General features: G+C 41.1%; 1 protein-coding gene across 7 annotated transcripts in view; it reads left to right on the forward strand.

Annotated features, from left to right (window-relative positions):
• The first annotated feature begins 6,280 nt into the window (after positions 1–6,280).
• The window catches only part of ERC1 (ELKS/RAB6-interacting/CAST family member 1), a 289,289-nt gene continuing 275,860 nt past the window's right edge, over positions 6,281–19,709 (forward strand). For 5 of the 7 annotated variants that reach the window (XM_065682550.1, XM_065682581.1, XM_065682574.1 and 2 more), the window contains exons 1-2: positions 6,281–6,427; positions 17,290–18,123. In XM_065682550.1, the coding sequence (XP_065538622.1) occupies positions 17,455–18,123 (669 nt within the window). In that variant the 5' untranslated portion in view covers positions 6,281–6,427; positions 17,290–17,454. Of the gene's footprint in view, positions 6,428–6,499; positions 6,583–17,289; positions 18,124–19,709 lie in introns of those variants that run through there. The other 2 variants (XM_065682560.1, XM_065682567.1) reach the window with 2 other exon arrangements.

Consider the following 19,709-nt stretch of genomic DNA (forward strand, 5'->3'; position numbering starts at 1 on the left):
AGGTGTAGCTAAAATTCTCCTTACTTTTGTTTGGCTATAGTTACTCATCTTTGGTCCAAAGGTTTTATATTTGTACAGTGTTCATACATCTAAATGTGTTTCAACCAAAAGTTTGCTGCAATTTATGATAAATACAACTGGTTTTGGAAGACAACAAATAGAAATGAATATTACTAGGAGAAACACTTGTGATTTAAGCAGGCTGTTTCCCCTATTAAGCAAAAAGCTCATTGCACTGTGAGGGAGACAAGTAGAGAGAAAATAGTATGTGTGATAGGTGGCAGGGGGAATCAAAGTTTGGACAATGCTACTTTCTTTTTTTCCCTTCATTCAAAGAGGCCCAGATCAGATCATAATCATTATAAAGCCCTTGGAGGGGAAAAAAATGCACAAAATGTGTGCATTTGCCTACACAACCCTATTACCAGTTTGCCACAAATCTTTATGCACAGTAGGTGGGTGGCATTTTGAAGCAAGATTGCTTTAACTGAAAACAGTATTGAGTCCTTTGAATTTTTATGCAGTGTGCACCACTATCAGTCTAAATTCTCTGAAAAGATAGACCTTTAATGAAACTCTGAATAAGATACAGGAATTGATTCTGAATTAGAATGAGGAAGTACAGAATTCTGCTGAAAACAGCTTCACTTCACACGGTTTTAATCCAACAGATCAGATGCTGCTAGAGAATACTAGCAATACCATTCTTTGCAATTAACAGTTTAAAAACATGTCAGTGGTTTGTATTCAAATTATGGATTACTCTACAGCTTGTGTGAAGGAGACAGATGATGTCAGTTTAGTTTCAGGCTTCGCCTCTAAGGAACAGTTTGTTTCAGCTGTGAGTCTTGTTTAAACCAAACACTCTATTAGATGAGTGTAGTGCTTCTTTTGCAATTGATGAAGCACAGTACAGCAAAGCCGTATGTCTCAAAACACTGATCAGAACATTTCAAAGTAACAGAACTTCAATTTCAAAATTATTAGAGTAGGAGTTCAGAAGAGAGAAAAGTTAATTCTGCAAATGGAGTTATAAATCTATTTTGATACCAGAGCCAGGAGCCAGGGAAGGAAAGGTGCTCCCATTCCTCAGCAGAATATTGTTTCCTCATCTCACTCTCTTCCCACAATGTTTTGGCTCGTGTGAAATATTAATACTGAAACAGATAACAAGCTATTAACTAGAGTGCAAAAGAGCCTCAAACACCCTTCAGGGTTGGGACAGTGCTAGGGAGGACTGCCTGACACATAAACCTGTATTAAAAAGGCTGCATTTTCAAATGATCTTAAAATATAGAAAATTAAAGTTTAAATATACTTATTTTGTATGCAGGATGATAAAAGCAGTTTAACATCAGTGTAAAGACACCTATGAATTATAATTTATTACCTCTGTGACTGTTTATTATTTACAGGGAATTCTTTTTAGCTTAGCTATATTCTCAGAAAGTTTTCTTGTCACTGAGAAAAAACACACAGGAGACTACAGGTACTGCACTGTGCTCCGAAAGGTTACCTTGATAGACTGGAACAGGTAAAGAATACCAACAGCTTTTACTACCATCACATTTTGGTTTTGATTTTGTAAAAAATGTCAATAACACAAAAGCTTAAATTGTGAACATATTAGGCACACAATCAGAAAAAGGGCTATTTCGTGAAACTGGATATGAAATACGGATTTCCAACAGCACTTTAGAAGTAGGTATTTACTTGTATGATGGTAGTGAACTGAGCAGCTGCTGAGAAAACTCTGGGTGTGCACACAAATTCCCACGTAGGAAATAAGCCAATCTTCTAGAACAGGTAATCCTAAATTTAATCTACTACTACAGTACAACTACTACTGTAGGTTATGGCAGCAACACCTTTACCTTCCATGATAGTATGCAGGTAACTTTAATTTTCTAAATTAACACTTCCTCACACATATTTCTACCATATGGTCCATTACCCCAGAAAGAGATTTTGGTCCCAAATCACCTCTATTCCTATCAGTTCCTCTCTGTCTTGACAAACTAGTTTTTTCAATCATGCACTGTGCCTCAGTCTTGTCCTAGGAGTGTCAGTTCCCAGTTCTCTTCACATGTAAGGTAGAAGCAGGCGGTTTTGCATCACTTCAAAATAGTTTGCATACCGTGAATTGTCTAAGAACCAGAGCTTGGGAAACGCTCAGCTACAACATGTCTGTTTTGATAAATCAATTGTAGCATCACATAATCTAAGATACAACTTTAACGTGGACTGTGAACTTTTATAGGGCTTTTTATTCTACCTTCTTCTCTATACGGTAAGTTTCCCTCACAGTGAAGCTTTTGTTTGCCGACTAAAACTCTTTAACATTCTTTCAATAAATGCAATTCCACTGAGCCCACCAAAAGCAAACAGCACATAGCAACAAGTGATTTAACAGGTAGTAAAGATAACACTACATATTTAACCTAAGGTTCATATTGCTCTAACAAAACATAGAAAAAACTTTAAAAGTTTTATATTTCTGTGGACTACTCTCTCCTCTGGGAACTCCAAACTATTTTATAAGTTGATTAACCAGTTATGCAAAGGCTGCTTTACCTAACACCGAGCTGAGGCATGTAGCCCTTTTAAGTACAATGGAGCAGATGTTCCTAATCAAGACAGGCCTGTGCTATACCACAGTTTAAAAAGAGGAAAATAAATTACGAAATTCCTGCAGAAAAACTGCATACAATACAGTTCTTCTGATAATATCTCTAGGCAAACAAGGCTGATGATTTGAGAAAAGTGAGGTAACGGTCTGTTAACTTTAACAGAAGAAAAAGATAGTAGGTATTTTACAGGTTAAACAATGAAATGTACAGGGAGGCCAAGAGACCTGGTGTCTACTGTAGACTAAATCTGTCCTCTGATGCTTGCCAATACTGTATTGATACATGTTACTGGTGTTGACTCAGGCCACCTTCGGTAGCAAGAGAATAAAAAGTAAAATATAGCAAGCTTGAGCTATCTGCAGTAGTTTAAATATATTTGCTTTCAAGACATATGAACACCACTACTACAATTTCTCCTTAGTTACAGCACGTCAGATTTGACATACCCACAGTCCCACTTCAGTGGAATCTATATATGTGGCTCTGACAGCACAACTTAACCCTTAGATTTACTAGGCATCACTATGCTTACTGCTGGTATGTCTAGGATGATGGTACCCTCCCTGCACTAAACAGAAAACACTAATGCTTGTTATATTTTTCACTAATTAAAATTTTTATAAACACATTGTAAAGCTCTTTCTTATCTTCATATAAGCTTAGCAGAATAACATCATGAATCTGTGGGGGAGTGTTTCTACTTAAGACTTTTCTGAATGTATCCACATCAGAAACTAAGCCTATCTGGTAAATTCCTGTATTTTTGGAACATGGGATGAGAAACTCATCTCCTTACTCATTATGCTAAGTTTCCTGTCATAACAGCATTTACACAGTTGTTGCAAATTCATCAAACATCAATATATCTATCGCACACTGTTTTATGATCCTGCTTCCCCAGTAATTCCAAATCTAATTCCAGTCCAAACTGGTTAGCTTAATGCAAGTGTTGCTGTGTTTAGATGGCATATTTTTCAGATGTTGCTGGTTACTCCTCCAAACACATTCCTAATAGCAGTGTTATGTGTAAATTACTTCTGTGAAACAGTAACACATCATAGTTACAAAACCAAAAAGTGAACAATCTGCTCTTGCAAAACTGGTTTCACATTTACAGAGATGGAGTAAAAGCAAAGAGAGCTTGTTCTAGAGCTTGGACCTAGCAGAAATATTACTCAAATATCATAAATTATTTATGTTGGTACTTCTTTCTAAAAGCCTGTCAGATTGATTTATAACCACATCATTTATGGATAAGCCACTTTAGTCATTGCATGGAAAAGAGCAAGCTTTTTAACTGAAGAGTAATGGTTTGGGACTTACAGGGGAAAAGCAGCCTGTCCAACTGTAACTGTAGAAAGCCTGTCATTTTGCCAAATGCAATTACTACACAAGAGATTAATCCAGTCTGGAATCTAAAACATCTGAACCCTATAAGAGCTGTAGGAGATCTGTCAAACTACAGATCATAAAAACTATTGTGATACAGGCAGAGAAGATGCTTCTGGCAGCACAGCCATGTTAAGCTGACACACTAATTACGTTACCACAAAAGATCTAGAGCTCTCAAGCTCTCCATTTTTCTGTTTTGCTCTAGGTTGACACTGTTTATTTTTAAATGGAAAATCATTTAAGTTTGAAATTGACAGATTACTTCAGGCATAGGCAAGCTGATACCTATTTTCACCTTTCTGCTTTCTTAGGCAGCAGTGTAAAGTATCTGTTTCTGGAGATACTTTAGGCTTAGGAGAAGGGCTTGTATATTATAGCATGCACTTACCTGCACTGTATTATTCTTCAGAAATGAATTTTAAATGGATTATGTGCTTCTACAGTTGCAAAGGAAGTTCAGGTAATTAGGACCTCAGTGTGTATCAGTTATCATGATTGTGAGAGGTCTGAATTGCTGAGTTTATTGCAACAGGATATTAATTCAAATAGTGATAACTTATATGTCAATAACTTTGTGATTCCTTATGTAGTCTTACAGATCTATCAAATTTACTACAAGCTCTCATTTTAGTGCCCCCTGGGAATAATGGCTACATAAGTCAATGTTGGGTTTGGTTGCTTACACCTTGAAAATGCAAAGAATTGAACTAGAAAGATCCCTGAGCAGATCATTTGCTCTATCTGCCTGGATGAAGGCAAAACTCTTAACACAGCTTGGAAGTCATAGAATCAATTGGTTTGGAAAAGACATTTGAGATCACCAAGTCCAACCGCTACCCCAGGACTGTCAAGTCCACCATTAAACCGTGTCACTAAGGGTCTTGTCTACATGGTTTTTGAACACTTCCAGGGACGGTGACTCAACCACTTCTTTGGGCAGCCTATGCCAGTGCTTGACAACCCTTCCCATGAAGAAATCTTCCCTGTATATCCAATCTAAATCCCCCCTCCTCTAAGCTATTTCTAACTGTTCTATTGCTTGTTACTTGTGAGAAGAGACCAATCCCCACCTCTCTCCATCTTCCTTTCAGGTAGTTGTAGAGAGTGATGAAGTCCTCCCCTGAGCCTCCTCTTCTCCAAGACTAAACAACTCCAGTTCCCTCAGCCTCTCCTCATAAGACTTGTGCTCCAGGGCCTGCTCCAGCACAATTCTAAGGAAGGAGTATTTATCAGGGAACGGAACTGTTCCCCGTGTAAGCGTGCCTAAGCAGCAGTAAGGCTGTGTACCAGCTTGGGCACTGCCTTTGTGTCTCCAAACACCGAAACCGTCGCAACCCTGCGGCCCCTAGGGCCTCACCTCCGGGAGACTGGGGAGACCAGCCCAAGGAGCAGTGGGGCTGGCGGCAGGGGCGGGCAGCGGGCACAGGGCTGGCACCACGATCTCCACCCCGGTAGGCGCTGCCCCTCAGCCGGCGCTGCCAAGGGCTCTCCGCTGAGGAACCACCACGATCCCACCCTCCCCGATCCCCGGAGCGCCCGCCAACGGCTGCCCCTCGCGCGCCCTTCGCCCCACGGGTGGCTCCGCTGGGGGGGCCGCCACCGTGACCACCAGTGAGGGAGTGAAGGGGAGTGAAGGAGGGGAGTGAAGAAAGGGAGTGAAGGGGAGTGAAGAAAGGGAGTGAAGAAGGGGAGTGAAGGGAGTGAAGAAGGGGAGTGAAGAAGGGGAGTGAAGAAAGGGAGTGAAGGGAGTGAAGGAGGGGAGTGAAGAAAGGGAGTGAAGGGGAGTGAAGAAAGGGAGTGAAGGGGAGTGAAGAAAGGGAGTGAAAAAGGGGAGTGAAGGGAGTGAAGAAGGGGAGTGAAGAAGGGGAGTGAAGAAAGGGAGTGAAGGGGAGTAACAAAGGGAGTGAAGAAGGGGAGTGAAGGGGAGTGAAGAAAGGGAGTGAAGGGGAGTGAAGAAGGGGAGTGAAGGGGAGCGAAGGGAGGGGAGCCCTTCCTGCCGGCCGCAGTACCTGGGCCGGGCTGAGGGCCGTCCGCCAGGCACAGTTCGCAGTTCCCGCCCTGCGCAGGTCCTGCTGGTGGAGGAAGGCGGGAGTGACGCCCGGAGCAGCCGCTACGGCAGAGGAGAGGAGCCAAACTTCCTACGGGAGCGCCAAGCGCTGACGCAGGCCCACGGGGAGGGAGGGAGGGAAGCCTGGCCCGCGAGCGCGCGCCGTGGGAAGGGCGGGGCTGCGGGGCGCCGCGCTCCGCCGGCGGGGGCGGGGCCTGCGCGTGTCTCGCGCCGCGGGGCGCGGGAGGGGAGCGGCGGAGCCGGAGCGCGCGCAGCGAGAGGCGGAGAGCCGCGCGCGAGGAGCCGACCTGGCCTCCCCTCGCCGCCGCCTCGCCCTGCCCCGCGGCTTGACAGGCAGGTGAGGGGCCCCGCTCCGTGCGGGGACGGGGGTTACGGCTTCCCACCGGCCGCTGGGGGGAGCCCGGGCCGGGGCGGGGCCTGCGGGAGCCGGTAGCTGCGGGCAGTCGCCGGGGCTGGGTAGGGGCTGTGGCGGCGGTGGGGCCTGTCGCCCAGGTAGGTCCGATGCCGGTGGTGGATTCCCCGGGGGCGCCGTGGCCTGTCGGCCGCCCGGCCGGCCGGAGAGAGAGGGCGCCCGGGCGCGGCCGGGGGAGGCGGCTGAAGTGTGGGGGGGGTCGGGGCCTCGGCGCTGCCGGGCCGCTGCATGCTGTCACCGCCCGGGGGCTGGGTCCCGGCCGCCCGCCCGCCCGCCCCTGGCCCGCGAGGACCACGGCGGGGACGGCCACATCACCCCGAGCTGGCCCGCGTCCTGCCGGGCATGGCTCACGGCGGTGGTGCGCTGGGGCGGGTTCGGGTTTGGTTGGTTCGGTTTGGTTTTGCCTCGTACGGCAGTAGATCCTTCGCGCTCTTCTCATTCGCGTTCAGTATCGTATTTTTCCGCCCTGACTTATTTTGCCCGTCCTTGGGAAGCGCACGCTTTTGTTGTCTCGGTCACATCATCTGAGGTAATGGTGAGCGGTGTCTTTCTGCCTAAACCTCGCGGTGTGGTTGGCTTCTTGTGTTTTTCCCTGTGAATACCGAACCGTCACGTCTCGTTTATTTTAATGCATCTACTACAAAGTAAGTGTCAGCTGACACGGTGCTTTGTTTCTGAATGTGCTGCCATCCTGAAGCGTGTGTCAGGAACTGCTGGCTTTCCACATCTGTCTTGATTGTAATATGAACTCTGCATCTTCATTATGAAGAGTACATTTATCTTATATGGAATGTTGCAAGCGTGCTGGAAGTTCACATCATGGTTCATGGCGATGTGGTGTGAAATGGTTTAAAGTGAGACCCCAGTGGGAGTGGGAGAGGCTAGGAGATGGGGAAAAAAAGATACGAGGAAACACTTATGGAGGTGGTGCTGGGGGCAAGCAGTACAAAAGCCAAGAGAATCAAAAGCAGATGGGTCTGAAAAAACATTGTATGTTTAACACTTTATCCAAGCTCGTTTTGGGGTCACATTGGTGCATGCAGAGTGGTTGTAGCTGGATGATGTGTTACCTCAAATCCAACAGGCTGTAAGCAGAAAGTTGTCTCGTTTGACTGCAGAGGCATAATTTCTTAAACAAAAGCCAACTCGGCTAGGATGTCTACAGCAGTAACCTCCACCAGCTGCCTGCCCTCCTTTTCTCCTGGAGGTTACTGCATCTATAGCAGTAGGTGGCTGTGTGTTCGTCTCCTCCTGAGCTGCTGCAGTCTACAGCCTGACATATTCCTGAATTTTGTGTTGAAAACTGCAGCAGCTCAGATGCTTGCCCCAGTTCAGGGTCACTCATGAGTCAATACACTTACAGCCATATCAAAAAGGATTAGAAGAGAAAAATCACTGCCTTGCCCATGCTAGTGTGAACAGAGTTGGTAGTGCTAGAGTTGGTGCTGGGTTTTTTTTTCGGGAATAAAATATTTGGGCTAACCCACTAGTTATTTAACAACTGAGACAGCTGTACTGAGTATAGGTCAGTTCTGGAAGTATAGTTCAGAACTTTATCACAGAACAGTGTTTCCCTGTATAGTCAAGTATATGACTTAACTATATCACCCAGATATTTGGAATTGTCTGGATCCGTCAAGCTACAACAGAGACTGCAGCTAGAATAAGTCTGGGATCTGCTGAGTGAAATGTGACTTTATCATAGTACTTGATGTAATTTGAACTTTCTCCATCATCTTTGGGAAACCAATTTAGCTGTAATTAAATCTGTTAGCAGATTTAGGGCTAACTAGTAGGGCTGTTAGCAGGTTTTCTTCAGTTCGAGTTTCTGCTCTCAGGGCTGTATTAAAGTAGCATGTTTTTTATAAGTCTTAGCATTTATCTTTGATCCTGTCACAAGCTCTTATGAGAATTGCGTTAACTTTTCCTCTTTAATATCTAGCTAATGGCCTGACTAGCAAAAAAGCAGGTTGGGTATTTACATGGCCTGTATCTTTTTCTTGAACTGCAAGTCTTGGTCATGAAAGAAACCTAGGTTGGGGTTTTTTGTTTTGCTGAATCTGCCACTTTCTCTGTTCCTGGTAGCAGTTACCTGTGATGCTGCATGCATAGAAATATTTCACCATACTATTGTAAACATACTGTTGTAAACGTATTGTGCATGAGCTCCTTGATGCTGTTCCTTATTTTGTGAAGCAGGATACTCTGCCACTCTTATCCCTCCTTCCCTCACCCCTCCCTATTTTCAAGTCTATTCCTCCAAAAGCCTCTATTGTGTGAGAGGTTTCTTGCAACACTTACCTGGCTAAGCCACTTGTAAACTTTAGTACATTTAGAAGGTCTGTCTGTGTGTACAGATGGATGCATGCATGAAGCTTTTTAAATAATCGGACTGATAGCTAGAATTAGGAAACAATAATACGCATTCTTGGATCTTGTGCTTACCCTGCTGTAAGAGCACTCTGGGTGATGAGGATTTGATCAACTACTGCCGGTTTGAGCCAAGATTTTAACTGTGGCATGCAGTGTGCTGCCATATGGCAGTGGAAGAGCATGAGACCCTAGAAAATCCAGCACTGGTTTGGGAAAAGCCTTATTTCTTAGCATGTGGGTTGTGTCACTGTCATTAACGCAACTTTGTTGTCAGGGTGAAATTATGACGGGAATTCTGTAGAAGTATGCTTTGCTTAGTGATATTACCCATGGTGACTTTAGACTAGCTGTCTCTGTGGATTCACCAGAAACATGGTTCTAGGTACTTCAGGGCTTTTAAAATATCTTTAACACTTCTGTCATTTTGTTTCTTCTGTTGGGAAGTTGGTTGTTGGTTGCATGCCTCCTGGGGGGAAGAGAGAAACAGACATGTATGCTAAAAATTGGACATAAACTCTTTAGCCATACAGTGACAGGAAATTAACATCCACAGGTCTTCAGTCTTTTAGGTAATTAGAAGAGTGAGAGTTGTTTTAATCAGTTCACTGAATGTGTTCTGACTCCTGTTGCTTTTTGTGTTTTGGACTTTTTTTAAAAAGAAAGAAAAAGACATGATAAGTTTTATTGTTTATCTCTATTGTTTATTGTTCACATCTGCTTTTAAATTTAAAGATTTACATTTAGCTCCTAGTCATTGACAAAACAAATCCTGATGCACCTATCCAGCCTACTTACATGTGTCAGAACGGAGGGCAGGGAGGGACTGAGCCCAAACCCTGGTAAACCCAGGCAAGAACCAGCAGCTGAGAATGGTCCACAACGCATCTTCATCATGTGCTAATCATCCTGTAACAAACTGTGCTGCCAGTGAAATACTTAAAGCTATAGGAGAGAATAGATGCTGGAACAGTGTCCAAGACCTAGCCATACCTTGGAAGCCTTGAAGTACAAGGTCCAGAAGTGTTAAGAAGGAAGAAAAGTTTCTGTTGGTACACAGCAGCCGGACAAAGGGGAAGAACTTGCTTATGCACCCAGATTTAGTGACCAGGTTAACTCTTGGTGTACTGTGAACAGAACCACTTTAGTCTGACAAGTGAGATGAGGTGAGACCTTTGGAAATATCAGTAGCACTGCATGTTCTGCCTAGAGCGGAAGCTGACCTCCAGAGCTTTAGGGAAGAATCCTTGAAAGCAAGTGGTGCATCTCAAAGAGTCAGTAGATATGAGTAAATAAAGGTTTAGCTAAAATACATGCATTTTTATAATAATAGCTTTTTTTTTCCCTTTTTTTTTTGTTGTCTTGTTTTTTTGGGAAAGCAAATGCAAAAGAATTAAGTTATGAATGTGAAAGTATATCCTTTATGCTGATATCAGGACTTAAGGGAATTCTAAGAAACAAAACCTGATGTTAGTTACACCTGCTTTTGCAGAGAACATGCTATAGAGTAGAGCATGTTCTGTCATCTTGCATCTTCCTTGCAGAAGAAGTAGATCTCATGAAAGGAAATGTATATTTGCAGCAGACAGATTAACTAGGAAGCTGATGAATATTTCTGGTTCTTATTTAGAGGCATTTGGGTAGTATATTCTGCATGGGATATCTTGTAGGAATGGGAGAAAAGAATGAGAAACAGAATGGTGTCTGAAAAGGACAGATAGTCAGGATGTTTCCATGTTCTGTGGTGATTTAAAGGGTATGGGCACCATTTGCACTAACCTTTCAAATTTAAAAAGCGCGTAACCTGAGTGTCAGCTTATGTTTAGAAATAAAGCACTCTTCCAAATGACTGCTGCGTTTTTCCTCAGAATGTTAGGGTCAGGGTTGCTGGCCTTCTTTTTACAAAAGTTTTGGAAGAATGTTTTGGGATGTGTCAAAGTCACCTGAAAATTGTCAGGGGGTTTTGAGATATTTTTTTTTGGGAAGATTTCTGTCTGTGTATATGGGTGAGGATGTATATGGTCCTGTCTTGTGTTTGGTGAAACAGAACAGGGGCACTGTTGTTTTCAGTGAACTTGGCAGATATGCAAGTAGGTGAACTTCAGCATCTCACCTTCCACCCTTCTCCCAACAAGACAGCAAAACTAATCAAACTTTTGAAAAGGATTGGACATAAACAGATGTCGGTGCTTTGGTATCTATTTATGTGCTATCTGGGAATGAGAATCACAATATGAACAGTTACTTTTTTGGTCTTTTTGTCTTAATTTAATTCATCCCTTTTGCTTTCTTGCTGTCAAGGCCATGGGAGTAAGACTATTTTGATAAGGATAAACAGCCCTAATTTTCATGGGTTTAGTGCCTTGTGTCCAGCATTGGCTGGCTTGCAGACAATTTCCAAAGTGAACATTCTGCTGCCCTTATTGTGTGTGTGTTGTTAATTTAACATGAAAAGTAATGAGCTTTTTTACCTTTGATAACTAGTCAAACCTAATCTATAATATAGTCCTAAAATAGATGCTTCACGTCTTTTATCTACAGGAACATAGCAACCATAGCTTTTGTAATTGTGGTGTGCATCAGAAGGTGACAGGAATTCAATTTCCCTCTTGGTCTTGGTTAACACACCCTGAAGTTGTGAATCTTTTCTATTCTCTCATCATACCCACTCTTTGAATTCTGGGGTAAAGATATCTGGCAGGGTTTCACTGGAATAGAAGATGTTCCTTTTTTTCGGAATTCCATTCCAATAGGGCTTCCTGCTCTATTCTGGAGTCCAGGTCTTACTGTATAATCTAGTAATGCTTTTTTCTGATTAACTATTCAGGTGTGAATTATGAAAATGTGAGCAATTGCTGCCTCTGTTAATGAAGTCTAATGTGTCTGCAACAGTGTCTTATCAGATTAAGACGGCTCTTGTAAGGCTGACTTTTCTGTAGCTATTATAAAGCTGACATTCAAAGCTTTCCTTGTGCAGACAGGAATTGGTACTACAAGAAAGCTCAGTCTTCTGGAAGCTGGCTTTATGGCTTCCATTATGCTGATGGAGAAATCACTGTGCTGTAAGATGTGCTTGCCTGCCTAGTTCCTGGTCAAACTGCCCTATTCCTGACTGTCAGGCAGTGACACTGTTAAGGAGCTGACTCTGTAAATGTTGCTGTCTGTCAGCCCATGTCAGTCCTTAACAGAAATTGCAGAAAAGAAATTCAGAGGAAATGTTCCTTGCTGAAGGCTACAGAAGTTATTCCAAAATTCTTTTTGTTTTAACAAATGGGAGCTGGGATTTTCTTGTGTTTCTGCAGTATGCTTTTCCATCTTTGGTTGTTATGTACCTAGAAGTAATTACTGTGGTATTAGTATTTGTCCTGGAATAGGGGGAGGTAGGAAAAATGTTTATCTATCTATCTATCTATCTATCTATCTATCTATCTATCTATCTATCTATCTATCTATCTATCTATCTATCTATCTATCTATGAATGACAGAGATCCTCCAGAGGTTAACTTTGCATTAATGAATCTTCAATTTGCTGTCAGCTGTAGCCAGGAATGTCAGCCTTCTGAGCCATTGTTTCACATAGAATACTAGATATAGGGGCTGATTGAGACAGCATTGGTAAGCACATCTCATTTTATTGGCTTATTTATACTGAAGTTGATCCCCCCAGAATTTCTAACATTTCTACTATGCCTGCATACAACCCTTATTGAAAACTCTACATCTTTTGACAAGAGTAGTGTTCCTTCCCTCTCTCACGTTATAATTGCCTTAAAAGCATGAAGTTGGGCACGTTGCATTTTACCGATCTTTCAGCAGGTTAGGTTCTGCTGCAGGATTTACCTGCTTTCATGCTGCTTTGAATTACCTTTTTCATTATGTATGGTTCTGGATATCACTGTATGTCTTGGAGTGGTAGTTGCTTCCGAGAAGGCTTGATTCTCAGTTGCTTTTCATTGGCTATGACAATGCTACTGTAGTGAAACAGATTCATTTCAGTTGCTACAAGTTGCACTGTAGTACATTTAAATGTTTACTGTCAGATTATAAACTTTCTTTCACAATTCATGGTGTGTGTCTCCGAGTGGTTTTGGACAGTTTCCTGCGATCTCGTAAGACATCTTTTTAGCTGGGACTTCAGGCAGGATGCAGTTATCTTTCATACAAAAAATGTGTTTATAACTATCCTTTTTTCAAACCTTTTCCTACAGTATTGTATAATTCTCATCTATTCTTTTAATGGTTCTCATAGTCCTCCTTTCAAGCTTTTTCGTAGTCTATAGATAGCATTTTCAACTAGTGAAGCAGGTTGATTGTCTCTGTACTTGCAAAGCTGCTATGGAAGTCTCTGGATATTTACATGAAGTTTTTACTTTGGCTGACATTGATTTGTTGGATTGTTGTTTTTTCATTCAGCTTGCAGATAGGATGCTCTTTGGAAGTCTGTGTTCTCTTAGTGAACAGAGAACAAGAAAGTTTTGTTTCACAAATGTAAATGTGTGCAAGTGACCTTGGGGAAAAATGGTTTAGCACTGACTTCAGTGGTTTTGGTTTTTTAAACACTTGCAGTTTATAGTCTCTGTAAGCTTAGGTAAGAGGTCCTGCACTGGCAGAAAACACTAAAGGTTTTTGAAACCTGCAGGAGAGTTTGCAGAGGAAAAGTGGTCAATACATTCATGTCACAGTTGGACAAGTGTTCCTTGTGGTTATCACCATCCTTAAGGTTAAGGGATGATTTATTTGAGACTATATTTAGAATCACAGTAGAAGAGGAAAAAAGTAACAGGACTGCCTGTTGTCCTCATGGAAGATAAGATTCTACTTCTGAAATTCCTAGTACAACGCTAGTCTGGTGCAGAATGTTGAAAAACTTGTAACTTTTCTGTTATGTTGCTGTCGGAAAGAAATATTCCATGTAATTTTGCTTGGACTGATGGAGCTAACTGGAAGGTGTTTTTTTCCTGATTAATTTGTAGTGTGAATGAGAAAAGATATTTCCGCCACTTCCTTCACTTTGCTGTTTCCAGGATGAAAGATGTTTTTTCCTAGTGTGGTTTGTCTTAATATCTACTTCTGCTTATGGATTCCTAATAGCAACAAAGTGAAATGGCTGGTGATAAATGCTACTAGGAAAAAAAAAATGGGAGGGAGGAAGGAAGAGTTTAGATTTATCTTGTAACATGTTGGGTTTTTTTGTTTGTTTGTCTGTTTTCTTTCTTGACAAATCTCTGTGTCAGTGGAAATACTGAAACTGGTTCCATGGTTGGAAAGGTATATTTGGTTAATATTCAGATTATTCCCGATTTTAAAAGTCTAACAATGATGTAATGAAAGTTCTCATCTCAAGAGAAATACTGGAGGGTTATGTTTGCTTGTTTCCAAAGACTTTCTTTTCTTAATCTAATGCTTTTGTTTGGTTTTGCTTTTGAGAAGTGAATGCAGAGTAATGCGTGGCGGCAATGTCAGCGATGGCAGAGTTCTTCCTGAATTTTGTGTATGCTGGCTCCAGGAATCCTTTCTGTAACCCTAATAAACAGCTAATATTAGCAGCTGGCTTTTGTAGCTTGAATAGTTTGATTTTTTTTCTGGCATAACAGAGGTTACAGTGCCTACCTGTGGAACAAAGCTTAGAGCTGAATAAGTGAAGGATTGCTGTTTCCACTGAAGGTGGAAGAGAGCTAGCCTGCCTGCTGGTGTATTAGAAGATGGCTACTGCACTGTGCCTGCTGTGGTACCAGCTCCTTTCAGCTGCCTGGGAAGCTACTTTTCTGTTAAGGACATCAGTCACTTTCATTTTTTGAAAAGCCATTAACAGTTTAACAACATGTTTACAAAAGCAATTCCATGAGCTTTCCGTCTTTTTTGGGCTTCTTGTATGTTGTTAAATACTTTACTAGGTGGTATTTCTGCATGCAACAGTAATATACTTCTAGCAACATTTAAACTTAATGTTTTGGGGATAAGGTACTTTAAAACACAAAGATTAAACATGTCTAATCTTCTGGTTAAGTAAACTTGTATGAATCTCTTAAGTGAATGCATGTTTGCACTGATTCACTCTGGTGAGTTTCTAGCAAAGAAGTGCTGTGATTTCGATTAATTTTTCAAGAGAATCTTTGTGACTGCAAGATCTCTCTTGAATGTACTTTATGTAGTGTCTAAGAAATCATATCTAACTTGTTTTGAGTGCTCAAGTGGTGTCACAGCAGCATTTTTAGCATTTTGGTATCTCAAACAGTGACATTAGTCTGAAATAGCTTTTCTGTTTGTAAGAAGTGTTTTTCTTCCAGATCTGTGGCACAGTGTCTTGCTTATTGAAGCAACTCCAGTAGAACACTGTAGACTTTGTTACATAGTTTATATTTCTGTACTGTTTTGCATAAGCTGAAATAGAAGAGAGATTTTATCTGTAACTTGTATTTTAGAAATTATCTGTAGGTGGTGTTTTGGTAGCTAACTTCAATTATTAATGCTGCTGGCTATCTTTCCTTGGCCTGTTTTCCTTTACATATGTGTTTTAAAATATTCCATAGCAATATTGTTGCTAGCTTTGGTTGTCATTAAAAAAGAGAAAGTGAGCGTAAGAGAGAGAGCGCTTGAACTTCTTGAGGACTGCTCAAAAAATGGAATCGGCTTCCATAAGCTTTGTGAAATTACTCATGATACTGTATCTACTGTGAAATAGTGCAAAAATGATGAAATGCTGGCTTACTTTGATCTTGTTTTCCATTTACAACTCACGGTTAAAATAAACATTTAAAAACTATTTCTTGTTGTATCTTTTCCTATACTAAATTGTATAATATATACTAAATTTCTGAAAAGAAAAAAAAATTATGTATCTCTTCTTTATCAAGCTTTTACTTTTTTCTTTCTACCCTTTTCCAGTCTTATTTGCAATGTTAATTTTTTGGTCTCTTCCCCTCCACCCACTTGTACTATTTTTACAGTTTCTTTTGTAAGTGTACTCTTCTTTTAAGCCTAATCTTACATCTTCTTGCCCAGTTATTATCTCACAAATGTGCCATAGGGTTTGGAAAAATTGATTCCTAATATCTGTCAAGCCTTACCTCCAAGCAGAAGGTGAAGCTACATGAAAGCCGGTGTGAAAGGAAAGATACTGGGATATGTAAGATGCTGCCGCTCTTTGGACACTAGCTGTACTCTTTTCATCTGATAGGGAGAGGTCAGATCAGGAATGTTTCAGTGTTCTAGTTTTCATTTCAGTTGAGCCCAACAGTGGCTTGAAATAGTGTACACTGGAAGAAATAGAGGGGGGGAAACAGTGATAACTCTATAATAGGAGTAGTTCTAAATCACAGTAGTTCAGCCACAAGAGTGGATTTCGTCTGTTTCTTGTTCCTCTGTGCGATCTTGGCTAGTAACACTGGTCTCAGCCCAGTGCCCCTGAAGTGTTACCTACTAGCACTTGTAGAACAGCATAATGTTAACAGTGCAAAACCGTGGAATTTTATTGCATGTGCTATCAGAGTTCTTGTTTAAAGAAGTAGAGGGGAGGAGGAACTGCACTATGATGATATGGTACTGTTCTGTTTTCTTAAGAGGTTACTGCTTTTGGAATTATGTTATTTAATGGAATTAATCAGAGCTGGTTAATAAGAAGCATATTTGGACTGAAATCTTTGCTTGACCTTAACAAAGATTTTTGTTTTGGACCGAATCCCAGTTTGATAGAAAATAAGACACTTGAACCAGTTTTCTGTGCAGGTGTGATTCTTTTGTTCCTCTTAACCAAATTGGTCGGTCCCATGTGGTGTGTTATCGCTGTTCTTTCAGAGTTGTATCTGTAGCTGCTTAAGCTTTGCGGTCAGTAATGATTTCATGATGTTTCTTGGTTTTGGTTCTGACTTTGAAGGAGGGCTGACAGGGACACCAAAGGGACCTGCTAGTCAAGGTCATGATCAGAACCATGTTGTCTGTTTACCCTCCCATTTGCAAGATTATTTTCACAGCAGCAGGGTTTAGAAGCCGTGTCAGAGCTTAGAACCGAGCAGTGCTAAAAAGATAAAAAAAGTACTACTGAATGGGCTTTACATTTTGATTGTCTCTCCTGCTCGGAAAGGTAATAGGTAAAGAACTAGGGCCAGTTAGAAACAAGAAAATAAGTTAACTTTTGTAGATAAAAAGTTATGGGTTGAATTGTATTCCTCTTTCTCTTTATTGTCATAATATAACAACAGGAAAGCAAGAATAGAAGTTCCTTTTTGAGTTTAAATATTAAAATTTAAATAAAAATTGCTTTTCTGTGTGTAGGAATTGAAAAGATGGTGGAAAAATGTAAAGGTAGTAGAATACACTTTATGCTAATGTGGGACAAAATATTTGGTGATAAACTAGGCATTTATTGAGTTATTTTGTTATTGATACAGATTTTAATATGTTATTCTTTTTGATACAGATATGGTTCTGAACATCGTGAGCACGTGACTTCAAAGATGGACAACTGGATCTTTTATAAGTTGTGATTGGCCTTAAGCTGACTTTTAACTGTTGAACAACTTAACAGGATTTCTCTCATTCCTGATTTATGCCTATATAATTGCCTCACATCACCAGCTTAATCATGTATGGAAGTGCTCGGTCAGTTGGTAAGGTTGAGCCAAGCAACCAGAGTCCAGGGCGTTCACCAAGGCTGCCACGGTCACCACGCTTGGGCCATCGTCGAACCAACAGCACAGGAGGCAGTTCTGGGAGTAGTACTGGGGGTGGCAGTGGGAAAACCCTTTCAATGGAAAATATTCAGTCCTTAAATGCTGCCTATGCTACATCTGGCCCTATGTATCTAAGTGACCATGAGAACGTGGGTGCAGACACCCCAAAAAGCACCATGACTTTGGGCCGATCTGGGGGGCGCCTGCCTTATGGAGTTAGGATGACTGCAATGGGTAGCAGCCCTAACATTGCCAGTAGTGGAGTTGCCAGTGATACTATTGCATTTGGAGAGCACCATCTCCCTCCAGTGAGTATGGCATCCACTGTGCCTCACTCACTGCGCCAGGCCAGGGATAACACAATAATGGATCTGCAGACACAACTCAAAGAAGTACTAAGGGAAAATGATCTGCTTCGCAAGGATGTGGAGGTGAAAGAAAGCAAGCTGAGTTCTTCCATGAACAGTATCAAGACCTTCTGGAGTCCTGAGCTAAAAAAGGAGAGAGCTCTGAGGAAAGATGAAGCTTCAAAAATCACCATTTGGAAGGAGCAATACAGAGTTTTGCAAGAAGAAAACCAGGTTTGTCATCTAATGTCACTGTTGTGTTAATGCAGTGGCATGATTGCATAAGTTCAATAAACTTGCATGTTATGTTTAAGCAGCTGAGTTATATTGGTGCTTTTCTCAGGTAGTTCATGTGAATAAGATGCATTTTCAGCTTGCAGGCCTCTCTTTAAATGTTTCTTGTCAGACTTGCAAGCCACTTCTTGAGCACTCAGTTCTCCTGTGTGTTATGTTAGTTTTCCTAGAATTGATGCTAACCACTCAGTTTACTTTTGGATGTATTTTACCCTGTTCATAATTAATACTTCTATAGTGCTTACCTCTTGCAGCATTCCTTGGAGCATTGACCCCACATACAACTGAACTGTTGCTGAATGTTGACAGATTGCCAGTAAAACAAAGTTCACATTACACCGGTCTTATTTTAGAGCTCCAGTTAAAACCTCCAGAGCTTCAGTTTTCACAAACAGATATAAACTGTGTTCTTGGCTATACTTAAGTAACACTGTTTAATACCTGTACATCTGTTCTTTTGTCACAGGCTGTGCATTTCTTGTTATGCAATTATCATTAAGCACCCTACCTTTTTTTTTTTTTTTTTTTGGTGGTGGTGGTCTGGCTACTTAGGGAATAGGCAAAAGATCAGAGGATCTTGTCTGTCTAGTTCTTTTGTCCCTCTTAAAAGCATCCCTAAATTAGTATAAAACTGAGAGGTAGATTAAAATTGAGGTCTCTTTGTACTCACCTGTATTTATTAAAAGCTTTTTAAAAATGGTTCCCACCTAGAACATTTTGCTAGTGTAATCTGGAAGTAACTAGTTTTCTCCGAGTTAGTGTCCTCCTGTTTAGTTGTTTCTCAACAAATGTGAGTTGGGCATCTCTCTGGACTCTCCAGTAAGAAACCTCATCACTCTTATAGAAAACAGGCTCAGAGTCCAACTCCAAAGTTTGCTGAAATTAAGTCAGCTTTCAGTGTGATAAAATGACTTTCCCTCTTGAGGTTTTTAAATATCTAAGAAAGTTTAATTAAATAGTTTCCGTAATTCAAGCATGATCATGTTCTTGAAGCTCTTAACGTATACTTGCTGTTTTAGGCAGCACTTTTTCAAGATTTGCTTTGAAAGGTCGATGAGGGAAACTGCTGGAGGGGAAAAACAGCAGTGGTAGTACTTGACACGTTATATTCTACTTCCAGGTGACCTCACTTAAATAGTAGATTCCTTTTGGTTAATGATAATCTGCTACACTGAAGCTTTCTGCGATTTTCTTTTCACTTCTTAAAGAACTGAGTTGAAGAAAGTTAGTTGCTTTTCTTGAGTTAGTATGAAATAATTTAATAAACTTGTGTCATTTTGTAGTTGTATTCTTACTGAATGGTAAGTATCACAATAGAGAATTTATTTGTTAATATGTGTGATATTTTGTACTCATTTGGGCATGTCTTCTTGGAGTGAAGAAAACCTAAAGCTAAATAGTTTTATTATGAAAGTAGGATTTTGTCAGAGGGAGTAATCTGGTGAAAATTTTAGTTACAATGGTATAGTACCAGTTTAATGAATACATGAAATATCATTCACTCAAGTTTCGGATGTTCTTTGTAT

This window comes from Lathamus discolor, chromosome 1 (assembly GCF_037157495.1).
Source record: "Lathamus discolor isolate bLatDis1 chromosome 1, bLatDis1.hap1, whole genome shotgun sequence".
NCBI lineage: Eukaryota > Metazoa > Chordata > Aves > Psittaciformes > Psittacidae > Lathamus > Lathamus discolor.